General features: G+C 39.4%; 1 protein-coding gene across 1 annotated transcript; it reads left to right on the plus strand.

Annotated features, from left to right (window-relative positions):
• The first annotated feature begins 3,429 nt into the window (after positions 1-3,429).
• SERPINE3 (serpin family E member 3) lies at positions 3,430-19,765 on the plus strand. The gene is made up of 8 exons (XM_058018289.1): positions 3,430-3,691; positions 6,357-6,584; positions 7,226-7,423; positions 12,040-12,238; positions 13,292-13,392; positions 15,433-15,519; positions 17,484-17,567; positions 19,586-19,765. Exons 1-8 carry the CDS (start codon positions 3,433-3,435, stop codon positions 19,627-19,629), a joined length of 1,200 nt encoding a protein of 399 aa, XP_057874272.1. The 5' UTR covers positions 3,430-3,432; the 3' UTR covers positions 19,630-19,765.
• The last annotated feature ends 1,240 nt before the right edge of the window (positions 19,766-21,005 follow it).

Here is a 21,005-nt window from a genome sequence, read left to right on the forward strand (position 1 = left end):
ATCTTGGGGACCAGTCAATTGCGCACCTTTTAAAATGCATTTTCAGCATCTTAAAAACAAAAATATTGCCAGAAAATTTATCAGTACTTTCTCAGTACCTTGTGATGCAGAACCAGATGAAGACTCAAAGAAGGCTGTGATGCCCAAACTAGGACGCAGGCAGGTATGAAAGCTCTAAACAAATGTCCTTAAAGGAGACAGAAACTCCCTTTCTCCACAGCAGCCCAATTCTAACACTTCTGTAGGTCCAAGACCCCTCTATTTCTGATAGGGAATTTCTGTAATTTGCCTATTTAATTTGCAGCACCCCCCTGAACTACCCTACCTTGCACAGCTCAGTTTCTGGCTGCCTGGGCTCACTTGGCAACGTCAGTTTTCAGACTCACCCTCATGTGGCACTGGCTTCTCCTTGGACATCCAGTTCTCTATTGTGGATCCCAGTCTGGCACAGGGAAATTTGAACTTAGGCTGCCAAACTGAACAGGCATGAGAATTTTGGTTCTGACCTTGACTATGATAAATGTTCATAACCTTCCCCCAGGCTTATACACTTATTTTTTAACCACAGCTAATTTCACTGACTCTTATTCTTTCTTACTCCACTGCCTCCTAACTTTCTCATCATTCACCAGTGGATTTCTTTTCTATTTGTCATATGCAAAGCACATTTCTTATTCCCCACGGTTGCCTTGAACAATGTTGATCCAGTTTTAGTTTTCTTAAGTCCTGCTTTTCTGTAAACACTGCTCTTGCTGCAAAGAGTCCTCGACAGCTTTCCTTTCCTAAAACAGTAGCAGAGAGGAAAGATTTGAAACAAACACTCCCATTTCTAAGTCTCCTTTGGGATGAGACAAGACCCAGAAAAATTTTTTCCCTTTCCCACTGAAACTATGCTGTCTTACACCACATTTTTACCAGGTCTAGTTTTCAACTATGTCTTCCATAAATACATACCTACCCCAAATCTGAATAGCAACATTTTTGCAAAGTGGGAACTGAATGTTATTTTTAGGCAGTAATGCCTAAAACCTTCAGGGGTTCCCCAGCTTTCATTTAAATCTTAATAAATCCACAGAGGAGTATCAAGAAGGGCAAAGAAATGTCTTTTCAGGTCCAGAGCCTCTGGGAACACCACATCAAATCCAGTGTACAATCCTCACCAGTGACCAGAGCTAATTTATCTATTGACAGCTTTGAGCCCTTTGAGAAATCACTTGGTGGCCTCTGTTTCATTCCCTCTGAATACATCTCCACTCCCGTGGAAACTGTTAATGATAACTTCCGCAGAGAGGTCCTCATTCAGCCAAACCCCTAAGCCCAAATGTAATCTACAGCCTGAAGGTACTGCCATATTGAAATCTCTGGCAAAATTACATTTCTGCCTGTTGTATTAGACTGTGACTGATCAAGCTGTTGCATCTCACCAGTCCTTGCAGGAATGTGCTCTAAATCCCAGGATCCTGAAACAGACCCCAGTGTCTGCATCTATTCTGGCACATTCTCCAAACAGCAGAGAGAGAGGAACAGCACAAGAAGAGAATAAGAGAGGCCCACTGCTTCATTCTCACTTGAGCTGTGATTCCATTGTGTGGCTGCTCCTTCCCTGCTAAGAGTGAAGCAGCAGCACCTGAATTATTGCTTGATTGCAATGCCCTTTTCCCAATGTCTTCTTTCCCACTTGCAACAAGAATGTATATTGTGAAATGGCCAAGTGTACAACACCAAACTCTGAAGATCAATAAGTTGCAGTTATTCATTAATTTTTAAGCCAAATCTTGCTTGTCTTAGGTGGCATTGTGAGGCTGTGAGGCTGAACCTGTGAATATGATGAGCCTGATTTGATCTCATCACACGAAGGAAGACATGAACAACTGCAACTGCTTTTAAAGCAGTCACAACCACAGCTCTTCTGCTTCTGGTCCATTCAAAGTGGCCCCTTCCTTATTTGCTCTCCTTCAGGTGCAGCACTTCGTTGTTTCTTTCCTTCTGGAAACTAAAGAGTGAAAGTCTTGCTATTTCAGATAGCATTAATTAAAAACAAAGGGAAATAAAGACATTTTAATTGCACGGGATTTCTGAATAAGGTTTCAAAGTGGGGGTAAAAAAATTAGCTGTGTGCCTGGTACACAGAGAGCCCTTTCTCTTCCCCTTTGCGGCAGAGGAATCAATGGAATTCATATAAAAGGAGGAGGGGGGTGGGAAGAGAGATAGGAGATGCCTTGCTCGGTACCAGCAGGTCACAAGCCTCATGAGGCTTGAGCAGGGCTTGCAAGGAAGTTGCTGACTCTCTGTCCATGTGTACCTTTTTGTTCCTTGCCTTGGATTTGCTGGTCAGTGGCATGCTGCTTTGCCTGGCTCTCCATAGAGCTTGTAGCCTACAGGAATTTGGACAGAGTGGTACAGACATCGCCGACAGAGACTCTGATCACTGACTATCCCTTTAAATGCAGTCTCATGACTTAGTCCTTGCTCCACTACCTATTAAAGAAGGAGACAAGACCTTCATAGGCAGCTTCCATTCAGACACCCAGAAGGACACAGAAAGGCAAGACAATTTAACCGAGCTAACTGTGAGTAAATACAAAGCATTAGAGGTGCTCTCTAGAGCAAAGGGCATGGAGAAAGATTTGTAGGAAATCCTGAGGTGAAAGAAGTTGCAGTAATTTTTAAAATATACTTGCATACAATCTTCAAATGTGGAATTCTGTAAGGAAAGCTATTCTCTCATTTTAACATTATTCCTTCAAATATGAATCTAAGTGTCTCTTAATAGAATGTTGACCAGTGCTTGATTTCCCATAAAAATCTGATGTGATGATTTTGTGCTGCAAGCACTGGAGCCTTTTGCAAATATCACCTTTTCTTTCACTGGCATAAATTTCACAGAAGGAATATCTGGGGGGGAAATTTGAAGCCACCCTTTTGCAAACTTGGATCCAAAGCCCAGCCTGGAGGCTCCAATTAGATTTCTGCACTTCACAAGGGGTGGCCTTCCTTCTGGGAGTGCTGGGTGTGACCCCCCTTCTGCTGGGGACAGAAAGGAGCTCAGCAGCATGGAGATTGCACTGAGGTGTCCCATCATGCGTGCAGGTAGCTAATTTTTAACCAAGAGACTGTGTGTCTCCAGGCTCTGTAATGGAATACCATATTACATGCTACAGCATTCTGGAAAATTCAGTTCTTGTTAGTCAACAGAGTCATCAGCACGTCCATACATATGTATTTTCTTTTCTTTTTCTTTTTTATTTTTTTAATGTCAGTAGCTACTGAGTAGACCTGGAAAAGTATTTTAACAATTATCATTACTATTGCAAGTGACATCTCAACACTGATGGAAAGTTCCTCTGCCAGCTCAGCCTATTGCTTTTCTAAATGTATCCATGTCATTAATTGCAGGTATTAGCTGGTGGAGACTGCTCCCAGCTCATCTTCATGTTGCCCATTTTATTCTCTGCATTCATCCTGTCTGCTTGCTGCACAGCCAAGGGGAACTGCATCTCCTATGATGAGCTGAGAGAGCTGAAGACTGAATTTGCCATCAGTCTCTACCGGCAGGTGTGTGAAACAGAGAACAGGACCAATCTGGTTGTCTCTCCAGCAAGTGTGGCTGCTTCTTTGGAGCTGCTGCAGTTTGGAGCTCAAGGAAATACCTTTACAGAGCTGCAAGATGTCCTAGGATACAGCATTCATGGTAATGTACTTTTAAAAAAATCCTTATTGTCTTACTTTTTGTAATAAAGTTACAGCTTTACAGAGGTGACAGGAATTGCACACATCATATTAAAGTTCTGCTTTCTCTCTCACTGCAAGATGTAGTTTTCTCTGTCTTTGACAGCCAGGTATCAGATGGACAAAGGAAACTCAAGGGAGTAGTTGACAAACAGGTTATTATTCCTCTTTTTTCTGAATCAGTACTTACTCTCTTATGACACAAAATACAGCTACATCTACAAAAGCTACTTCTCTGAGCAGCAGAATTACTCCAGGTTTGCCAGAGGTCCATTGTGTCCACTCTGTCCTGGTCTCCTTTGTGTGCTCTGCAAAGAACTGCCAGGCAGAGAACAGTGGTTTTCTCTCCTATCCCACAAAAAAAATTTCATGAAACCTATAGAAGCTGAATTATATTTAAGACTTTTCTAATACTATTACAATTGGCCAAAAAGATGAAAAGTTATCAGAAGGAGACTGGCAGACTGAGATATACGTTGACAGATGGATGGTGCAATTGCATCTTTCCCTGAAAGCAGGCTAAAATATAAAACTCACTGGGAATTTGGAAGGGATATGGGAAAGACAGATGTCTTTAAATCCAGCATTAAGTCAGCTGAATTTAAGGATGCTGTTTTCATTTTAGCTCTGGATTATCCTACCATATCAAATCACATGTCAAAAACTATTTTACATTATGGGCAGAATGTTTATGAAAAGCAGATGACTGCCTCATCTTCAAAATTTGCAGCTTACATACAATACTTATGTATAGAGATAACACTGCTATTTCTCAGCATAAAATTTACCTTCAGGGCATGAAAACTAAAACCCACAGCAATTTCATTGTCCTGTGCCTCAGTAACCTGCCTCAGTCACCAGCACCATTCTGAGCAGCACTGATATTCCACCCCAGCACAGCAGTGACAGCTAACTCTGGCTGATCCATACAGATACAGCTGCATGTACTGACACAGGGACAGTGCATCTAAATTATGAGCAGCTGTTATAACAAAGTCTTGCCTACTGACTCCTATTTTTGTAAATTCAATTCCTAAACAACATTAATGCATACAAGGATTATACCTTACTTGACACTCCTGGTCATTACGGGATCAGTTGTTATGAAAGGACCTTACAGAATAACATTTCAAAGTGAAATTCAAGCACAGATCTTCACAGAAAATTTAACAGAGAAGTGCAGGGGCTGTTAATGACCTGCTAGCTCTTTTATGCTCTCTTCTTCTCATGTGGCACATCATGGCAAGCAGACATTTTATCTCCATTTGAGCTGCCTGTGGCATAAACCACATGAGCTTTGGCTTTCAGCAATATTAATGCATGAATGTGAAAATAAAGTAGGATGGGATCTGTTGTTATTGGTATACAGTGTATTTCCAGTAACAGGGAAGGAAATCACTTCCTCAAATGGTCTAAATCAAATAAATAAATTAAATGCTTAGATGAAATTTTCTATAAGATGAATAAACACAAATTGTGAATGCATGCATATAAGAGAAAATTCCATTCTTCCAGTAGATGTTTGCATTAATGTTTATGTTGGTCTGCCCTAACTAATTATGAAGGATATGGTTAAAACCTTAGCAGGCTGAAAACAATGAAAACATCAATGGTTCATTCACTGCTCACAGAGAATCTGCTCCTAGATGCACTTGTAAACTTCTCTCAATGTTTGGAAAATTTGTTCACCTTTATTCTAGTACTAACAAAAACAATGTATAATGGGGTATCTCTAGATAGCACAGACAAAATGACATGCTTTAAAATTATTTCTCCTTGCTGTTTAATTAAAGCAATTTTGAGCTGTTGTCCAAGCTAGAATTCGCGACTTTGGTTAGCTAAGCACCGTGGTGAAGTCACAAGCTTGGGATACCACTCCTCACGTTCATCTCTGCCTCTAATTTACCATCTTTGACTTCTCACATCTTTCAGAGAGCTCACCAAGTGCTCCTATACTAATGCAAGACACACAAGAACTTTACAACTCAGACTATGTTTTCTTTAAAAAAGAAAAAGCCCACTGTTGTGGGCTGTATAAATAAAGGAGTCACTTACAACACATGAAGCAACTTATCAGCTCAGTTTAGCCAGGGCTCATCAGCAATACTGGGGCAGTTTGGGACACCATCCTTCAAGAAATCAAACAACATCTAAGGGCCAAAGGTGGCAGAAGGGCCATCAGAGAAATGCTTTTCCTGGTATAGGTGGATAAGGTCAGGAGAAGGAGATAGCAGAGTTGTGGCATTGGCAGCTCAGCCAGTCATGGCCAGAGGCACTAGTTATCACTGGTGGGAGCTCAGAGAGTGACCAAGAAAGAATAACTACCTTATGAACTGTGTCTGCATAGAAACTGTGAGCCTCGCATGAGATCCGCCACTTGGCACTTCCACACTGGGGCGATTTCTACAGACACGTGAAGAGAGCTTTCCAATGGCCAGTGCATCACTGCCCGTGGCAGCAGTGCTTGACAGGAGTGCTCCACAAAGTCAAGAGTGCTCCAGTTGTTATAAGGGTTTAAGGGTCAGAGGACACCGGTGTCAGCACTGGAGCTGCGAGCTGCAGAGCTCTGGGGCAATCCCTGCTGTCCTTAGCCTCAGCACAATTACAGTTTCTCTCTTGCCTGGCAGATCAAAGCGTGCAGGATTTCATGCACACGGTGGATGAAGCAGAGACTGACTCCAGCCAAGGCACAGTGGTCCAGCTGGGATGTTCCCTCCTTGTGGATGCAGGCGTGCAGCTCTCGCCCGACTTTGCCGAGCGTGCTGCACGCTGGGCCAACAGCAGCCTGCTCCAAACCAACCTCACCGACCCCAACACCACCCACACACAGGAGTGGATCACCACTGACCTTGCAGGTACCATAGGGACCCACAGAAATGGTTGCACACCAATGAAATGTAAAATAAGAGTAATGGGAGAAGTAGATTTTAACCAAGCATAAAGATTTTTGCCACATTCCATGTTGCCCAAAGCAAGGCTGAAAGGCAGGAAACCTAATTCTTGTGCTAACACTCATCTGTAATGTGAAGAAAGAGCTGGAATAGGTCTGAATCCATAAGCAGGGTCAAGCTGCTAACTACTTTTTCTTGTTCCCTTAATTTTTAAAAAGGCAATCATTTGCAGTGTTCTCAGTTTTAATTAGGAACAGCCAAATTTCCCTTGGACCATATCCATGGCACTGAATGCTTTCATGTTGCTACAGGGGACACACAGGGGCATAAGCTCAGCAGTCAGATTCTGAGTTTAAAAAATCTCAGTGGGGAATAAAAGCACTGGCCAGCTCAATCTCAACTCTGGGGAGAGCATGGACCAACACGCAGCCCCAGGGAGGTGCAAGTGTAACTGGGGAGGGGAAGGTAGAGGGTGGGCAGTGCCTTGTGAGTTGTGCCTCTAGGCCCTAGGGATGGAGAGTGGTCTCAGCTTGCTTTATTTAGTCACACAGACCTGGGCACGTAAGACTGCATGTGTTCCCCTCCCTTGTCTCTTCTCCATGCAGATGGGGATATGCGTGGGATGGCACCGGGGAGCGCTGGGTCATCGCTCAGCCAGGTCACCCTGGTGAGCACCCTGTACTTCAGAAGCATGTGGCAAAAGAAGTTTTCCTTCATGGATTCCCAGATGTTGCCTTTTACAACGCCAGAGGGCTCGACCCTGAAAGTGCCTACCATGCACCACACAGCTGAAGTTAACTATGGTAACTGTCCTTGATCCAGATTTGATCTACTGTGCAATATGGAACAGATTTATTTCATTTCCACAGATACCACACTAAGATGTATTGTTTTCCCAGCTTGGAGAGTGTCTCAGAAGAGGTCCCATCAAATTAAAAGACTACCCAGGTGACCAAATTGACTCCTCATAATTCCAGGCAATAATAAAACAGATCCTGGGTTCAAAATGGTTCCTAAAATGTCTACTGTCCCATCCCTCATCGACCAACACCTCCCACTGCTGCATAACAAACTTGTCAGCTGTAGGAAACAGTCAAAAGGCACCAATACATTGTCCCAGGAGAGAGAGAGAGAGAGAGAGAGAGAGAGAGAGAGAGAGAGAGAGAGAGAGAGAGAGAGAGAGAGAGAGAGAAAGAGAGAAAGAGAGAAAGAAAGAAAGAAAGAAAGAAAGAAAGAAAGAAAGAAAGAAAGAAAGAAAGAAAGAAAGAAAGAAAGAAAGAAAGAAAGAAAGAAAGAAAGAAAGAAAGAAAGAAAGAAAGAAAGAAAGAAAGAAAGAAAGAAAGAAAGAAAGAAAGAAAGAAAGAAAGAAAGAAAGACTGAGGGATGACACTGATGAATGACATGACTGACTGACACACTGCAGTATACAAAGTCCTTTACAATAGCATGGAGCTGGTTAAATAAAGCTGGCTAGGAAGGGGCTACAGTAGGAATCACATCTGACCCCATGACAGAGGGGCAATTAAGACTAAAATTATATCAAGCCCCTACCAATTTGATTTGCTGGGTAAGAAATTTCCTGGCCCCTCAGCCAAATCACCACCCCTTGAATGTGTGAGCACCAGAGGGAGCAGAGCATAACCAGGAGCACCAGCACTGCAGACCTGCAGATGTGGTCACAGCCTGTCTCCAAGTCTTTAGGGAAAAACTGCAGATCTTGAGGGACAAATTCTAGAAAAATAAAATAAATTCTTATGTCATGTATACCAAATCAGTGGATGATCTCAGCATGAGCTTAAAACAGTATAAATATAGGTCAAACTTTTATTTGTATAATATATGAATACAGTGTGGGCTACTTTCAAAGATTTGATGTATGTGGGTTGCTGACAGAAGGACTCATGCTGCAGGCTTAATTTTCTGCCACCAGGAATTATGCCAGTTAGCTACACAATCTCTTTCAAAATATAAAAAGCTCTTTTCCCTCCTACTCTAAATTTCAGAACTGCACTTGGGTAAAAACTGTCCAAATTCCAAATCTAATTTTTTTTGAAGACAGATTTATATCTCTTAACATCCTGACTGATTTATCCTTTAAGTTAAATAGCTTCTCCTCAGCTTTGATATTTACTCCCAAGTGTAATTGCAAGTCACCAAGTTTTCTCTCAATTTCCTAATAGCTAAGAGGAAGATGCCAGGCTCTTCTAAACTATTCAAAAACGAAATGCTCAAATTCTCTACTAGTTCCATTTTTTAACTTTTCCAATTTAAATTAATCTTTCTTGAAAATGAGCAGAAATATACACAAAACTCTCAATGAGGGGATACACATGCTTGATAAAATGCTTTTACAGTTTCTATGTCTTGATAAAAATACCTCGTGTAGTGCATTGCAGAACCGGCTCAGGGTGGTTACCCAAGGTTGGCCCCACCAGGGCCTTTTTCCTTTTGGCATTTTTTCCTAGGTAAATCAGGAGGAGAGAAATCTCCAGAGATATATAAATTCTTTGCGTGTTTTTGACCCACCATTTTGTTTCCATCACTCCAGTCTTCATGGCAATCTCACTGTTTATCTTTGATAGAAGTCCTGAGCATTGACAATACTTTGGAAAGCTACTAGTGACCCTTTTCAACCTCTTGTACCTTTGCTCATTGCAGTTTCCCCTTCAAGTTGCTGCTTGCTGCCTTGCCTTTCTGGTTCTAAGTGCCACCATTTCTACCTGTAAATAGTGGCACAGTGAAACAATATTTCATGATTTACCTAAAATTAGACAGCTGAATCTATGCTTTTTTATCAAATTAGTTAACAAGTCAAAAAAGCTTATAACTTTGTTTGCCAGTCTACATAATATTGCAATTTATTTCACTTTCTATTTCTCTCTGTGACCTGATTATTCTTTTCTCCAGAGTGTCTTAAAACTTCTCAAAGACAGACCTAAAGTTTCTGAGATTGCCTTCTTTTTCTTACAAATGTACTCCTGCTCCCTAGTCATGGGAAAAAACAACCATCAGGCTATTAAAAATCTTTGCTGACTCATTTGCAATTCCACATCCAAGTTCTTCTCATATTCTGGGGTGTTCATTAAAGCCTCAGATTATTAAATGACAGAAGGCAGGATGCTGCTGTTGCTTGTACAAGCAGAGATCTCAGGTAAAGCCAATTATCAGGAGTTCCACAGCTAAGCTGCATTCTCTGACCATATATTTGCTCCAGAGTCCTTGCAAAGTTGATGTGAAATAATTTGTCGTGCACTTTTGACCACTTGCCAAAACACAAGGTACTCCATCCTATCATCCTTAAGTAGGTAGCTAGAGCACTACATTTTTGCCCAGAAAAGGAAAGACAAAATATTTGTATTACCTTTCATCCAGGCTGAAATGTGTGAGCTCTTTGCAGCTGGAGAGACTTTTGAGCAAAGCTGAAATAGAAGGGATCATTTAAAATTTGCTGGTTGTCAGATTTGATTGGGCCGATTCAATCATTGTCACTAAAAACTCCAGAAACATTTCTAACAAATCAGTTTGAAATTAATGCAAAAGACTGGCTCAGTACAACTAAAGAGAGGACTGAGATGACTGTCCTTCATTATTAAATGACAGCAGCTGTGTCCCACCAGGATCTGAAACACAGAGTGAGAAAGATAAGCTGTGGCCTGTTATCAATTGCAGCATTTACAACATTGCTTATCCTTTTAACATTGCCAAACAGAACAAACCAGCCTGGGGACAAGTAAGATTGCTCTAAGAAAATGTCAACATTACTGTTCTCACACACTTCTTAAACACCACAACCATTTTACATATTCATTTTTCCAAGCAATTTGTTAACAACATTTGAATTCTAATTTAGCATATGTGTAATCCTTATGGGATGCTCAAAATTACTTCAAGCAACAAACACTAAGTGTTCTGACTCAATAATCTCAAGTCTTTGATTTTCTTTCTAATTAATAAATAAGGACTGTATAACCTTTGTGCAGAATGTGCTGACTTCAAAATACCAGCATGCCAACAAATTATATCACTCATGACCAGTGCACTGCAAATATAAACTTCCGTGCCTGCCCATTAGAAACCAGAACATCTTTTCCCAGCAAATTATCCACATGCTGAGAGTTGGTTTTAACAGAGCAATTCTCTCTCCAGATTGCAAGGCAGGAGGGCTAAGAGCCTAAAATTTAATCTAGCAGAACAATCAACTCTTAATGAATCCTCTCTAGTCCCTATCTGCAAACCTAACAAACACTGTACACAAAATATTTGAGACATCCTATAGCTATGTATTTGTTGACAAATATTTAGGTAATATGAACATGAGTTACACATGAGCTACACATACCCATACACAGTTATTTACAACCACTGCCTCAAACAGTGTGAGCATCTCCTCTAGAAGATACAACAGCTACAGCTGGGTGAAGGAGGTGTAGATTCAATATTTTGGATGGCCTGTAGTAAAGGCAGTAGGACTTTCACTTGTGCCTTGTACTTAAGTTGTACTTAACTCCTGGCCCACTAACTATTGCTGAGTGTTCCTGAAATGCTACTTACGGGATTCTTAGATGAAAACATAAGGAAGCAAAATTGTGACAGCCAAATCTGTTCTATTGTATAACAGAATCCATTAGAAATGCCTGGATTAATTGCTTTTTTGGAATATGGGATGAAAATGGTACTTTTAAATGGCTGTTACAAATCGCTGTAAAATTAATTGCAAGTTTGGAAGCTCTCCAGCTTTTTCTCTCTCTTTTAATTTTGAGACTACTTTTTATGACCTTCATCTAACTGTTACAAATCTCTGTGCCTAGATTTTAAAAAATTATAAATTTGGTGCTTAAATAAAAATAGTTAATGCTTAAATAAGCATATACTAACTCTTGTTTAATAGAACTATCTTTTTATTGAAATAAGATTAAAATAGATTTTTAAAGGTAGTAAAGATGAAAACATGAGCCAAAGTAGGTTTCAATTAATCAACTAGACACTGCATTTTATTTTCATAATTCCTACCTGTTGTAGTAAAATTTTAGTGAAAAATACGATAATATTGTAAGTTCATTCAAAGAATATACATTATGGGAAGAGTCATCATAGTTGCTGTCATTGCCTTGGTAGTTCTGGGTTTTTTATCCCCAAACTGAGCAAGCAGGACAGCTGTTATATGGAACAGTAATAAAATACCCATGCTCTGTTGAGGTGTTTCTTCAGGGGCTATCAGTGGCACTGGCACTGCTCTGCCAAGGTATCTGTGTCTCTGGCACACTCAGGGTGAGTTCACAGCAGCCTAAGAGCTGGAAACCACTCACTACATCCCACCACAGCTGCTCTGAACTGCCTGCTGACCCCAGCATGGGTTGTGGGTTTGGGGTTTTCTTCCCACTTGAATGATGAAATAAAATCTCTCTTTGCCCACCCACAGGCCAGTTCCAGACTGCAGCTCTGGAGGCTTTCAGCGTGGTCGAGTTACCCTACCTGGGAGAGAAACTCAGCATGTTCCTAGTGCTTCCCAGCCACAAAAGAACACCTTTGTCCCAGATTGAGTCTCACCTTTCTACCAAAACCATAACCCTCTGGGCCAACAGTTTGAAGAGAACAAAGATGGACATTTTTCTGCCTAGGTAAGCAACGTTAGCACAATGGATTCACTACTTTAGCTGTCAGAATTCCATGTGGCCAGTGCTGACACAAGCAGTGTGTGAGCAAAATCAAATTACATGCTTTTGGTTTCATTATTCATCACATGATCAGAGATGCTCTAACCCTTTCTTAAACCACAAAAGAGGTGAGCCAGGAATGACAAGACTTTCTGGTTACACTCTGTTTAAAAAAACCCTAAGTATTTCAGTTGATCCTACAGCTTTTACTTACAATTTGGGGTATAAATCCTTTAAGGATCTAAACCAGAGAAATGTTGCTAGACCTTTCCCACACTCATTTTTCTCTTTGTTTAGGGAAGAACAAACACATAACCTCCTAAAGACACACTATTTTGTCTTTCTTAAACTTGCCGGAGTACTAAAAAAGCATGGGACAAAGAGCTTGGGCTCCCTCCAGCAGCCATAACCATCTTTCCATGCACAAAGCAGGTTTCACTCATGCATTTTTCCACTTTAGTCAGTTGTTGTTTTAGCAAACACCTATGCTGGAGGTATTTTCTATCATCTACTCCAGTAAAATTGCATAGCAGGAGGAATTAGGCACAAAAGGCTTTATGTGGCTGTATCCATTGTATGGATTAGTATGGAAGGGCTTCATTACACACGTCCCCTACAACATATTCATCACATTAACAGAACACTGAAAACCAGTGTGGATATTTATATTTGTTTTCTTCAAGCTAATTTTTGGGAAATATTTCCAAGGGCCATTTGCTATAGCCAAAAATAATATTAGAAAGAGAACACTTCGTGAAAATGCAGAATTCACATGTCAAGAAGATTTAGTAGCAATCTGATTGCAACAGAGGGATTCCTTCTGTTAATGGCTTCAGGTGAAAGTGAGCTACTGAGCTACTTTTCTGCAGATACACCATCAGACAATGCACTGGGCTTATACAGGAAGACATGGATGAAATGCAAAGGCTTGAAATAAATTGTATCTGTTAATGGTGTTTAATTCTACAAAACTCTACAAATCCTGCATTTAAATAAAGTCTATCATATTAATTTCAGGTTCAGTATTCAAAGCCTTTTTGACCTAAAGACAGTTCTTTCTGCCTTGGGAATTAGAGATGCATTTGATCCCATCACTGCTAATTTTAAAGGCATTTCAGGTAAGAGGCTTGACTGAATACAAAATAACCCTTGACCCAATATTTGCAGATTCTTACATTTGAATGATTTTTTAGACCTGCCTGGCTCTTCTGAATTGATTGTACTTCTTTATCTGTGAAACTCTAAAGCACAATTCACACTTAACTGCAATTGTATTTTGAGCTGTTTTCTAGAAAAGAGGAACCTGAAAAGGAAAGGTTTGGTTTTGGTCTTGAACTTACTTTTTTCTTGTCTATAAGATTAAAACTGTCAAGACAGTGTAGGCCTGGGAAAATGGCTATTTATTCAAAAATTTAGGATGCTTTAGTAAAACTTACATTCCTGTTTGTGTTTTCAAATGGTTATTTAACAGTGAGAGGGATGCTGGTCCAACAAATGGATATTCCAACTCCTGACACTGCAAACAATACTGGTTTATGCCCAGGCTATATTGTCTTGCTAATCCAGTAATCAGTATACAAAGTTATACTTTCCCTCTGCTAAAATACTGTTGTAATGGCTAAATTCCTCTGCTCCTTGGAAAATTTGTCCCCATTTAATATTAAATTAAAAATAAAGAATCCACATTATTTATTCTTTTTGACTCCTTCCAGCAACAAAATATTTCAACTGAAGTCATTTCTGCTCACAGTAAAGACGTGGGAGTGTAGCTGCCCAGCAAGCAGCTCACATTCTTGTGCATGTGAGTGAATAAATGAAATTGCTCCAATTCAGACAAACCTGCTTTTACAGAAAAGTTGCTTTCCTGGGATGAACCTCAGAAGGCACATTACTCATGGAGTTTTTAATGCTGCTCTTAAAAGTGAACATAGCAATGTTCCATTGCAATATAGATCTCAGCCTGCACAGAGATGAACATTAAAATAATTGGTTACTGCTCACTGCTGCTTTGCTTATTACAAACAAATGTTAATATACTGATAAATTACACAAGGATGTATTTTATAAAGTTAATATCTATTTAAATAAGATAAATACTTTGGGGAAATTAATTCCATAAACAATATAATTTACCAGCTTCCCTTTGGCTTTTAGCATACAGGATAAGGCTTGTAGAAGTATGTGATCCTGCCCTGGCAGGGTTATGGAACAAAGGATATGTTGAGACCCTTTTTTAGTTCTAGCCTTACACCACCATGTTGTAGCAGTAGGGTTCTATGTGGTCTAAGAGTTATGTAAGGCAGAGTTCACAAGGAAAATATATCATTTACTTAACCAATAGATAGTTGGGGGGAATAATAGGTAAATTTTCATAGGTAAGTTTTCATTTCCTCTTCTGTATGAAGGAGAACGATAAGCTTAAAAATACTTACTCTCAGATCACATTTAGCAAATACATGTGTTACTTCATTTCAAACCTGAAATAGCTTTTTTAGACTTGAAAGCTTGTTTTTCCCCCTGAACAATGTGTAAGATTTATCTACTTTTTAAAATTTTTCCTCTCCTTAGTTTTGTCCTGCTTGATTCCCTCCCAGTTTTTCTGACTAGACAAAATTTAAGACAGAAATAGATAAAATTCTCTTTTAGCATTTCTTTGATTTGACCTACATGTTGGACTTGATCCTTGAATTCAGACAAGAAAAAAAAGAAACTTCTCTACCTTTCCTGCTTTCTGCCTTGTACAGGCAGTTGGAGAAAAGCAGACTTGTAACACTCTCTTCAGTGTCTTTCTGAAATTAATTCTTTTCCAAGATTCATTTTATGTCACTTCCATTGTTTCTTCCTGAGGAACATTTTTTCTACATTTTCCCTTCTAAGTGTTCTTCAGTTCTTTCATTGCCCTCACGCTGTTAAAGTTTCTATTTTCACTATGTAACCTTGCCTTCCACCACAAAGAGGTGACCTCTCAAACTAGTAACTCCCATTCAGCATTCAATCCACTCTAACCATATAGTGGGAGAACAGTCAAAGGCTGAAATACTTAAGTTATGTGATCCTTAGATTCTGCACAAAAAAAGGTAAAAGCATTCTAATTATTTTTTTAAATATGTTTGTAATGAAATGCAGAAAATAACTTCTTAATTTTGGGGGTTTTGCAGAGCAAGATAGTCTTTATATTTCAGAAGCTATCCATAAAGCAGAGATTGAAGTAACAGAAGATGGTACAAAGGCATCAGGATCTACAGGTAAATCAAATACTTAGACTAACTTCTCCCTTCTGGAGCTTACCACTATAAAACCAACTACTAGTCTTTTATTTAAAACAAAACAAACAAGCATGGTAGAATTCACATGTATGCCTAACAAACTTTTGTATTTAACACATTTCCATTTTACCTTTGCAATTGCTCACAAGAAACCTTAATTTTTGATGTCCGATTAAGGTGTAATGGATGAAATGAAAAAAACAACTTTGCCAGTTCAGGGAAAATTCAGTTTGAGAAAATATACCACTTATTTTTCTGCTGGTTAAATATCTACTTGTTCAGATCATAAGAACAAAAATGAAAAAAGGTTAGTAATATTTTGTCTACAGCCCCTGAACTGCTATAGGATTTGAGGATGATTTCTTTGATAGCATTAATGGTAATGATGGACAAGTTTCATGCAGACAGGCTTGATTCTTATATACTTTGACGTGTGACCTTCACGTGCAGTAGCTCCTGCTAACAGACCACTTCCACGTGAGCAGATGGCACTGGGTGAGTGGGAGACTCAGAGCAAAATCTCAGCCATGGACTACCCAGTCAGTACATGACTCATTCACCATTAACCACATCTCACCTTCCTGCTTCCCTGGGCTGTACCAAGGAGAAATGTGCTCCACACCACAAGTGCTGGTGGGTCCTTGGCCGGGGACCAGGGCACTCCATCACTCCTCCTTGCTCCCAGGGAGGAATTCAAGAGGCATGTAGAGAGCATGGCAGTGCATCTCTGTGGTGCCCAAACTGTTGCACATCCCCTCGCTCCAACATCCCACAGCTGCAATGCCAAAAAGAAACCTGGGCACCTGAATTGATGTATTCAGTATTCCTCTATAAACAGCCCTGAATAAGACACACGTGTACATATGGGGGTGTGCAGAGCGCATCTGGCATAACTAAGTTAACCTTTCTGCAGAGCCGTACAGTTTTAAGTTTTGTAACAGTTTTAATCTCTATCAGAGCAGTAATATTTTTAATAACTTTGTGGTAAGGCCCATACAAAAGAAATATTTTCAGGTGACTTCAGTTACACACGAAAAACTAAGAGAAAAATACTTTTATCCCCTTGAAACCAATGCTAAAACATCCCTTAACTCCTGTCAGACCAAGCTGACAAGCAAATTTTAAAAACTGCAATTACATTTATTGTTTACTTTAAAAGCTCTGGATCTAGTCACATGATGACTTGAAGCTAGGCTTTTTTTTTTTCAAGCACCAAAATAGTGCCTTCTTAAACTAGTTTTATTGTGTCTTAAATGAATTTTCAAACTAGTTCCACTGTTTTAACTGTTCAAAAATAATCTAGATCTGGTGGGTTTAGTGGTGGAGTTTTTGACAAGGTATTCTTAATAGTATATAGCTAAAAGGAAGAATTTATTTAAACAAGATGTATTTTAATAATAGCTGAGCCATCATAAGTCTTAAAAACTCTTTATTTAATTGAATAATTAACCCACAACAGAGAGGAAAGACAGTCCTAAACTGAGTTGAGGATAGATTTTGTTGAGAGTTCTAACAAGATAAATTCCAGGATGATGTAGGTATTTCTCTGCTGCTTGCCTCCCAATTGGATAAGGAACCACATTTGTGCCTTGCTTATCTTTTTCACCAGAACAGCATAGCTAGGAACTGGCTAACAGGTAAGGGAATAGGTATGATCTCAGCAGAGTTAGGAATGTGATGACAACACAAATTACCCCTGAGATCCAATGCCAGGCAGAGCACCATTCAGCATTGAAATACGCACAAATCACCTGCATGTAGTCTCACAACTCCTCACATGTTAATTTTGCCAGACTGATCTCAATTAGATAAAATTGTTGTTTTAGTCTTAAAGCAGAGGAGCAACTCAAAAGTCAAGGTACTAGCCAGTGCTTGAGGGCACTGTATGGAAAATGGAAAGAAAAAATATACATTTTACTGATGTTTTCTTTGTTGCATTACAGCAATGATCTTACTGAAAAGATCCCGAACACCTATTTTCAAAGCAGACCGACCTTTCACATTCTTCCTGAGACAAGCTAATACAGGTAGGCATGCTCTGCCTTTCAGGAGCAGAATCCCAGCTACCAGCTACACAGGTAGCACTGAAATCAATACAAATAGCATGCCATTCCTCAGTCCAGGAAACTTCAAATAACCACAGAAACAGTGGGATTGGGGTTTTAAAGCACAGATTTTCATTTCCTTAGAAAGAATGTATAACAGTAATAGAAGTCTAGGAAACCAGATTAGCCTCTTCTTTGGACAGGCAGTATGTGCTGAAAAAATTTCCATCAAAATTATAGGCACTAGAGAGATCTCACAGATGCTGAACATTCCAGCATCAGAAACTGATCTCTACAGAGCAATTCAATTTACAAACGGGCTGGACCAGCTGAATTAACATCTGAAGTAGTTAAAATAAAAACCTTTCCCTATAAAGGAAACTTATACTGATAGCAAACAGACTTCTGCCAAAAAATGTCTTTGCAACTGTTAACTCTTTTCTTGCAAATGACCTCCCCTAGCACCCAAACAAAAACCACCCAAAAACCCAAACAGAACTACAGAGCACGTCTTAGAGTGAAGTATCACAGTGCTCCTTTAACTTCAGTAGTGGATTGTAAGTCTCATTTCATCCAATCACATTAAGTTACTCCAGAATGTCTGCCAAAATAAAACACCCTTTAGCTTGTTCCCAATAATAAAGAACTCCATTATTCATCATTTAGCAGGTATTTGCCACTCTGAAGCATCAGGCCAATATCCAACAACTCTTACCATTCTAAATAATGCAGTAATTTTGCACCTGAAGTATTTTCCTACAGATCATTCAAACCACCACATTTCTCTCATACCTGGGGTCACAGTCATTTAGACCTTCAAGGAACATACAGATATTTATAGGGTTCAGTAACACATTGGGGCCTAGCACAAAGACAGAAATAATTTCCCTTATCTGCTTCCAAGCAACACACACTGTTCTCTTAGCCAGTTAATATCTGTGTAACATTTTGTTTTAAAAACCCCTATCATTAATTTTGACCACAGTGCAAGCACACAACGAGAAAATTACTGCCTTGGTTGGAATTTTGTTTTAAATATGCTTTGGCAATCATTGCCAGTCAAAGAATAAAAGTATTTTACTTGGCAAATAGAGAATTTTAAAACAAAAAGGCATTAATAAGCTCACCTGTGAAACATGAGCCACAGACTCTTCAGGATTAAGAACAAACTTACTTTGGTGAATAAAATGGTCAGTTTACAATATATATATAAATTATATAAAGAGGAAGGAAATCAGACTCTAAAACAAGATTTTTATGTGAAGCATAAACTACATACCTTCCAATCAACTCAAAATTAAAAATAATTTCTGTAATTCAAGCTTTTTAATGCAAAAAGTGAAAACATTCAGTCATTTCATTTGCTCAGACTTAGTGATTCAAGTTTTTGAGGTATAGAAAACTTGAAGAGATAAACAAGATCTATTTTTCATCCACCTGTCTAAAAGTGCTTAAAACTTCTATGCCCATAAAGTTCTTCATGAATCTTTATGTAGACCAAAAGTATTCGTTGCATCAATTTTCAAGTAATAGGAGAAATATGTTTTCCAATACTTAAAATAGCACAGTTCTGCTCAAAATAATTGAAAAATTTTAGAGTTTTTAAATCTGAATTTCAGATTTAAGCACATTCCCTTTGAAGTACAGGTAAGGTAACGCTACAAATAACCAAACAAATCCAGTCAATCTGAAACAGTCATTTCATTCTCTTCTGTAACTAAAATACGAACACAAAGCAATGAACTTAGGTTGTGTTTTGCTCAATGTAAGCTTCAGATTTTGGCAGGTTCCTGGTTTGGGCTACCAATTATTTGGAAAGGTGCTTTTAATACAGAAATGTTTTGATTTTATGACAAACATGCAATTGCAGCCAGTTTTTCCATACAGTGAACAATTCTATGATCTGCTAGCTCCATGCCTAACTTATGTATTTAAACTGTACTGCACCTAGAAAATGTGGCCCCAAACTCAAATAATGTTAATACTGTTTTCATTTACAGGTTCAGTACTTTTTATAGGAAGAGTTACAAATCCTTCAGCATAAGCACTAAATGCATATACTGACTTCTGCTCCTCCTGTGATGAACTGTCCTCCAATGAAATTAAAGGCTACATTGTATGTATTTATTAAAACTCAGGTTTAAGCATATCACTTTTCCAAGAATCACCACTACCTTATTGCATTGTAGACACTGTTGAAACTTAGAGCTGTCTAGGAATCATCAGTGCCACAACTACAGCAAACACAGTGTCCAAATAAACATCTGCAAAAAAATGGAACAGGTTTAGCCTCCTGAATGTTTTAATATATGAGCCAACAGCTTCTCTTCAACTTTATCATGGCTAAAGTCAGCTTGGCTGTTGCTGACTATGTAGGTGATTTGAGTGAAAACAACCCACAAGAAAGCTTTGTGATGTTATTTTTCAAGCACAATTTCATTTCCTTGTCCTGAAGCCCAAAGTTTAAGAATAAAACTGAAATTCAGCCTGACCTCAGACAGTTATAACCCAGCTGATATAGAAAATAACAAGCAAGCAGCAAAATGCTGTGAAAAGAAAATTAAGTTGAAACTGACACGGAATCATAGAATCATTAAGGTTGGAAGAAACCTCTTAGATCATAGAGTCCATCCATTAACTCAGCACTGCCACGTGCACCACTAAACCAAGTCCCTAAACACCACACCTACACACTTTTTGAACGTTTCCAGGGATGATGATTCTACCATGTGCCAGGGGCAGCCTGCTCTTGACAAAGCAGGTAAGAAGCAGAAATACCCACTCAGTGACCAAACAAATACTGCTAAAAGAGACAGCAGCACTACCTCTACTGCCTTTGAAGCACACACAACATAGAACAGACATTCCAGAAAAACACTGAATGTGACTCCTGGCATCATGAAAAATGGGGGCTGCTTTTCAGCATCCTGACAAAAGTTGGGATATGGCAAGTGTTCAGCAACTCATGGCACAAGCATCAGAAACCCGGGCCCATAAAAATTTTGGGGGGGAGACAGCAAACCACTACTCCCAAGAAAAGCATCAGAGAGGACTGTTTTAATCAGCTCCCACTGAATCAAACAAAGCCTTGCAGATAACCCAGAGCACCCAGCACAGCTTAAAGATGTGGCCAGTAAAGTAATCAATGATATTTTGTGTCCAGGCAGCAGCACTCTGTGGCTGTTCCCACACTTGTAAACCCGTAAAATCCTCTGAGACAGAAAACCTCTGTGCAGCCTTCCTCAAAGGCTACTGACCCCTGCTTACTGCACTGTATCCCTCAATAAAACCACAGGGTTTGTCATGGCTAAAGATGTGCCTACAAAACATCACTTTGTTATGCTGGCCACCAAAAGTGCAAAGTACACAAGATATCCTACTGTAGCTGCAATTCAGCATTAGCTCTTTTTCCCTCATTCT

Source organism: Melospiza georgiana, chromosome 2, assembly GCF_028018845.1.
Source record: "Melospiza georgiana isolate bMelGeo1 chromosome 2, bMelGeo1.pri, whole genome shotgun sequence".
Lineage (NCBI taxonomy): Eukaryota > Metazoa > Chordata > Aves > Passeriformes > Passerellidae > Melospiza > Melospiza georgiana.

Excerpts from the sequence above, each read along its gene's own strand:
- SERPINE3 (XM_058018289.1), top strand. The coding sequence starts at position 3,433 with ATGTTGCCCATTTTATTCTCTGCATTCATCCTGTCTGCTTGCTGCACA. Across the intron at positions 7,424-12,039 it reads CACAGCTGAAGTTAACTATG|GCCAGTTCCAGACTGCAGCT; the intron begins GTAACTGTCCTT and ends GCCCACCCACAG. Across the intron at positions 13,393-15,432 it reads TAATTTTAAAGGCATTTCAG|AGCAAGATAGTCTTTATATT; the intron begins GTAAGAGGCTTG and ends GGGGTTTTGCAG.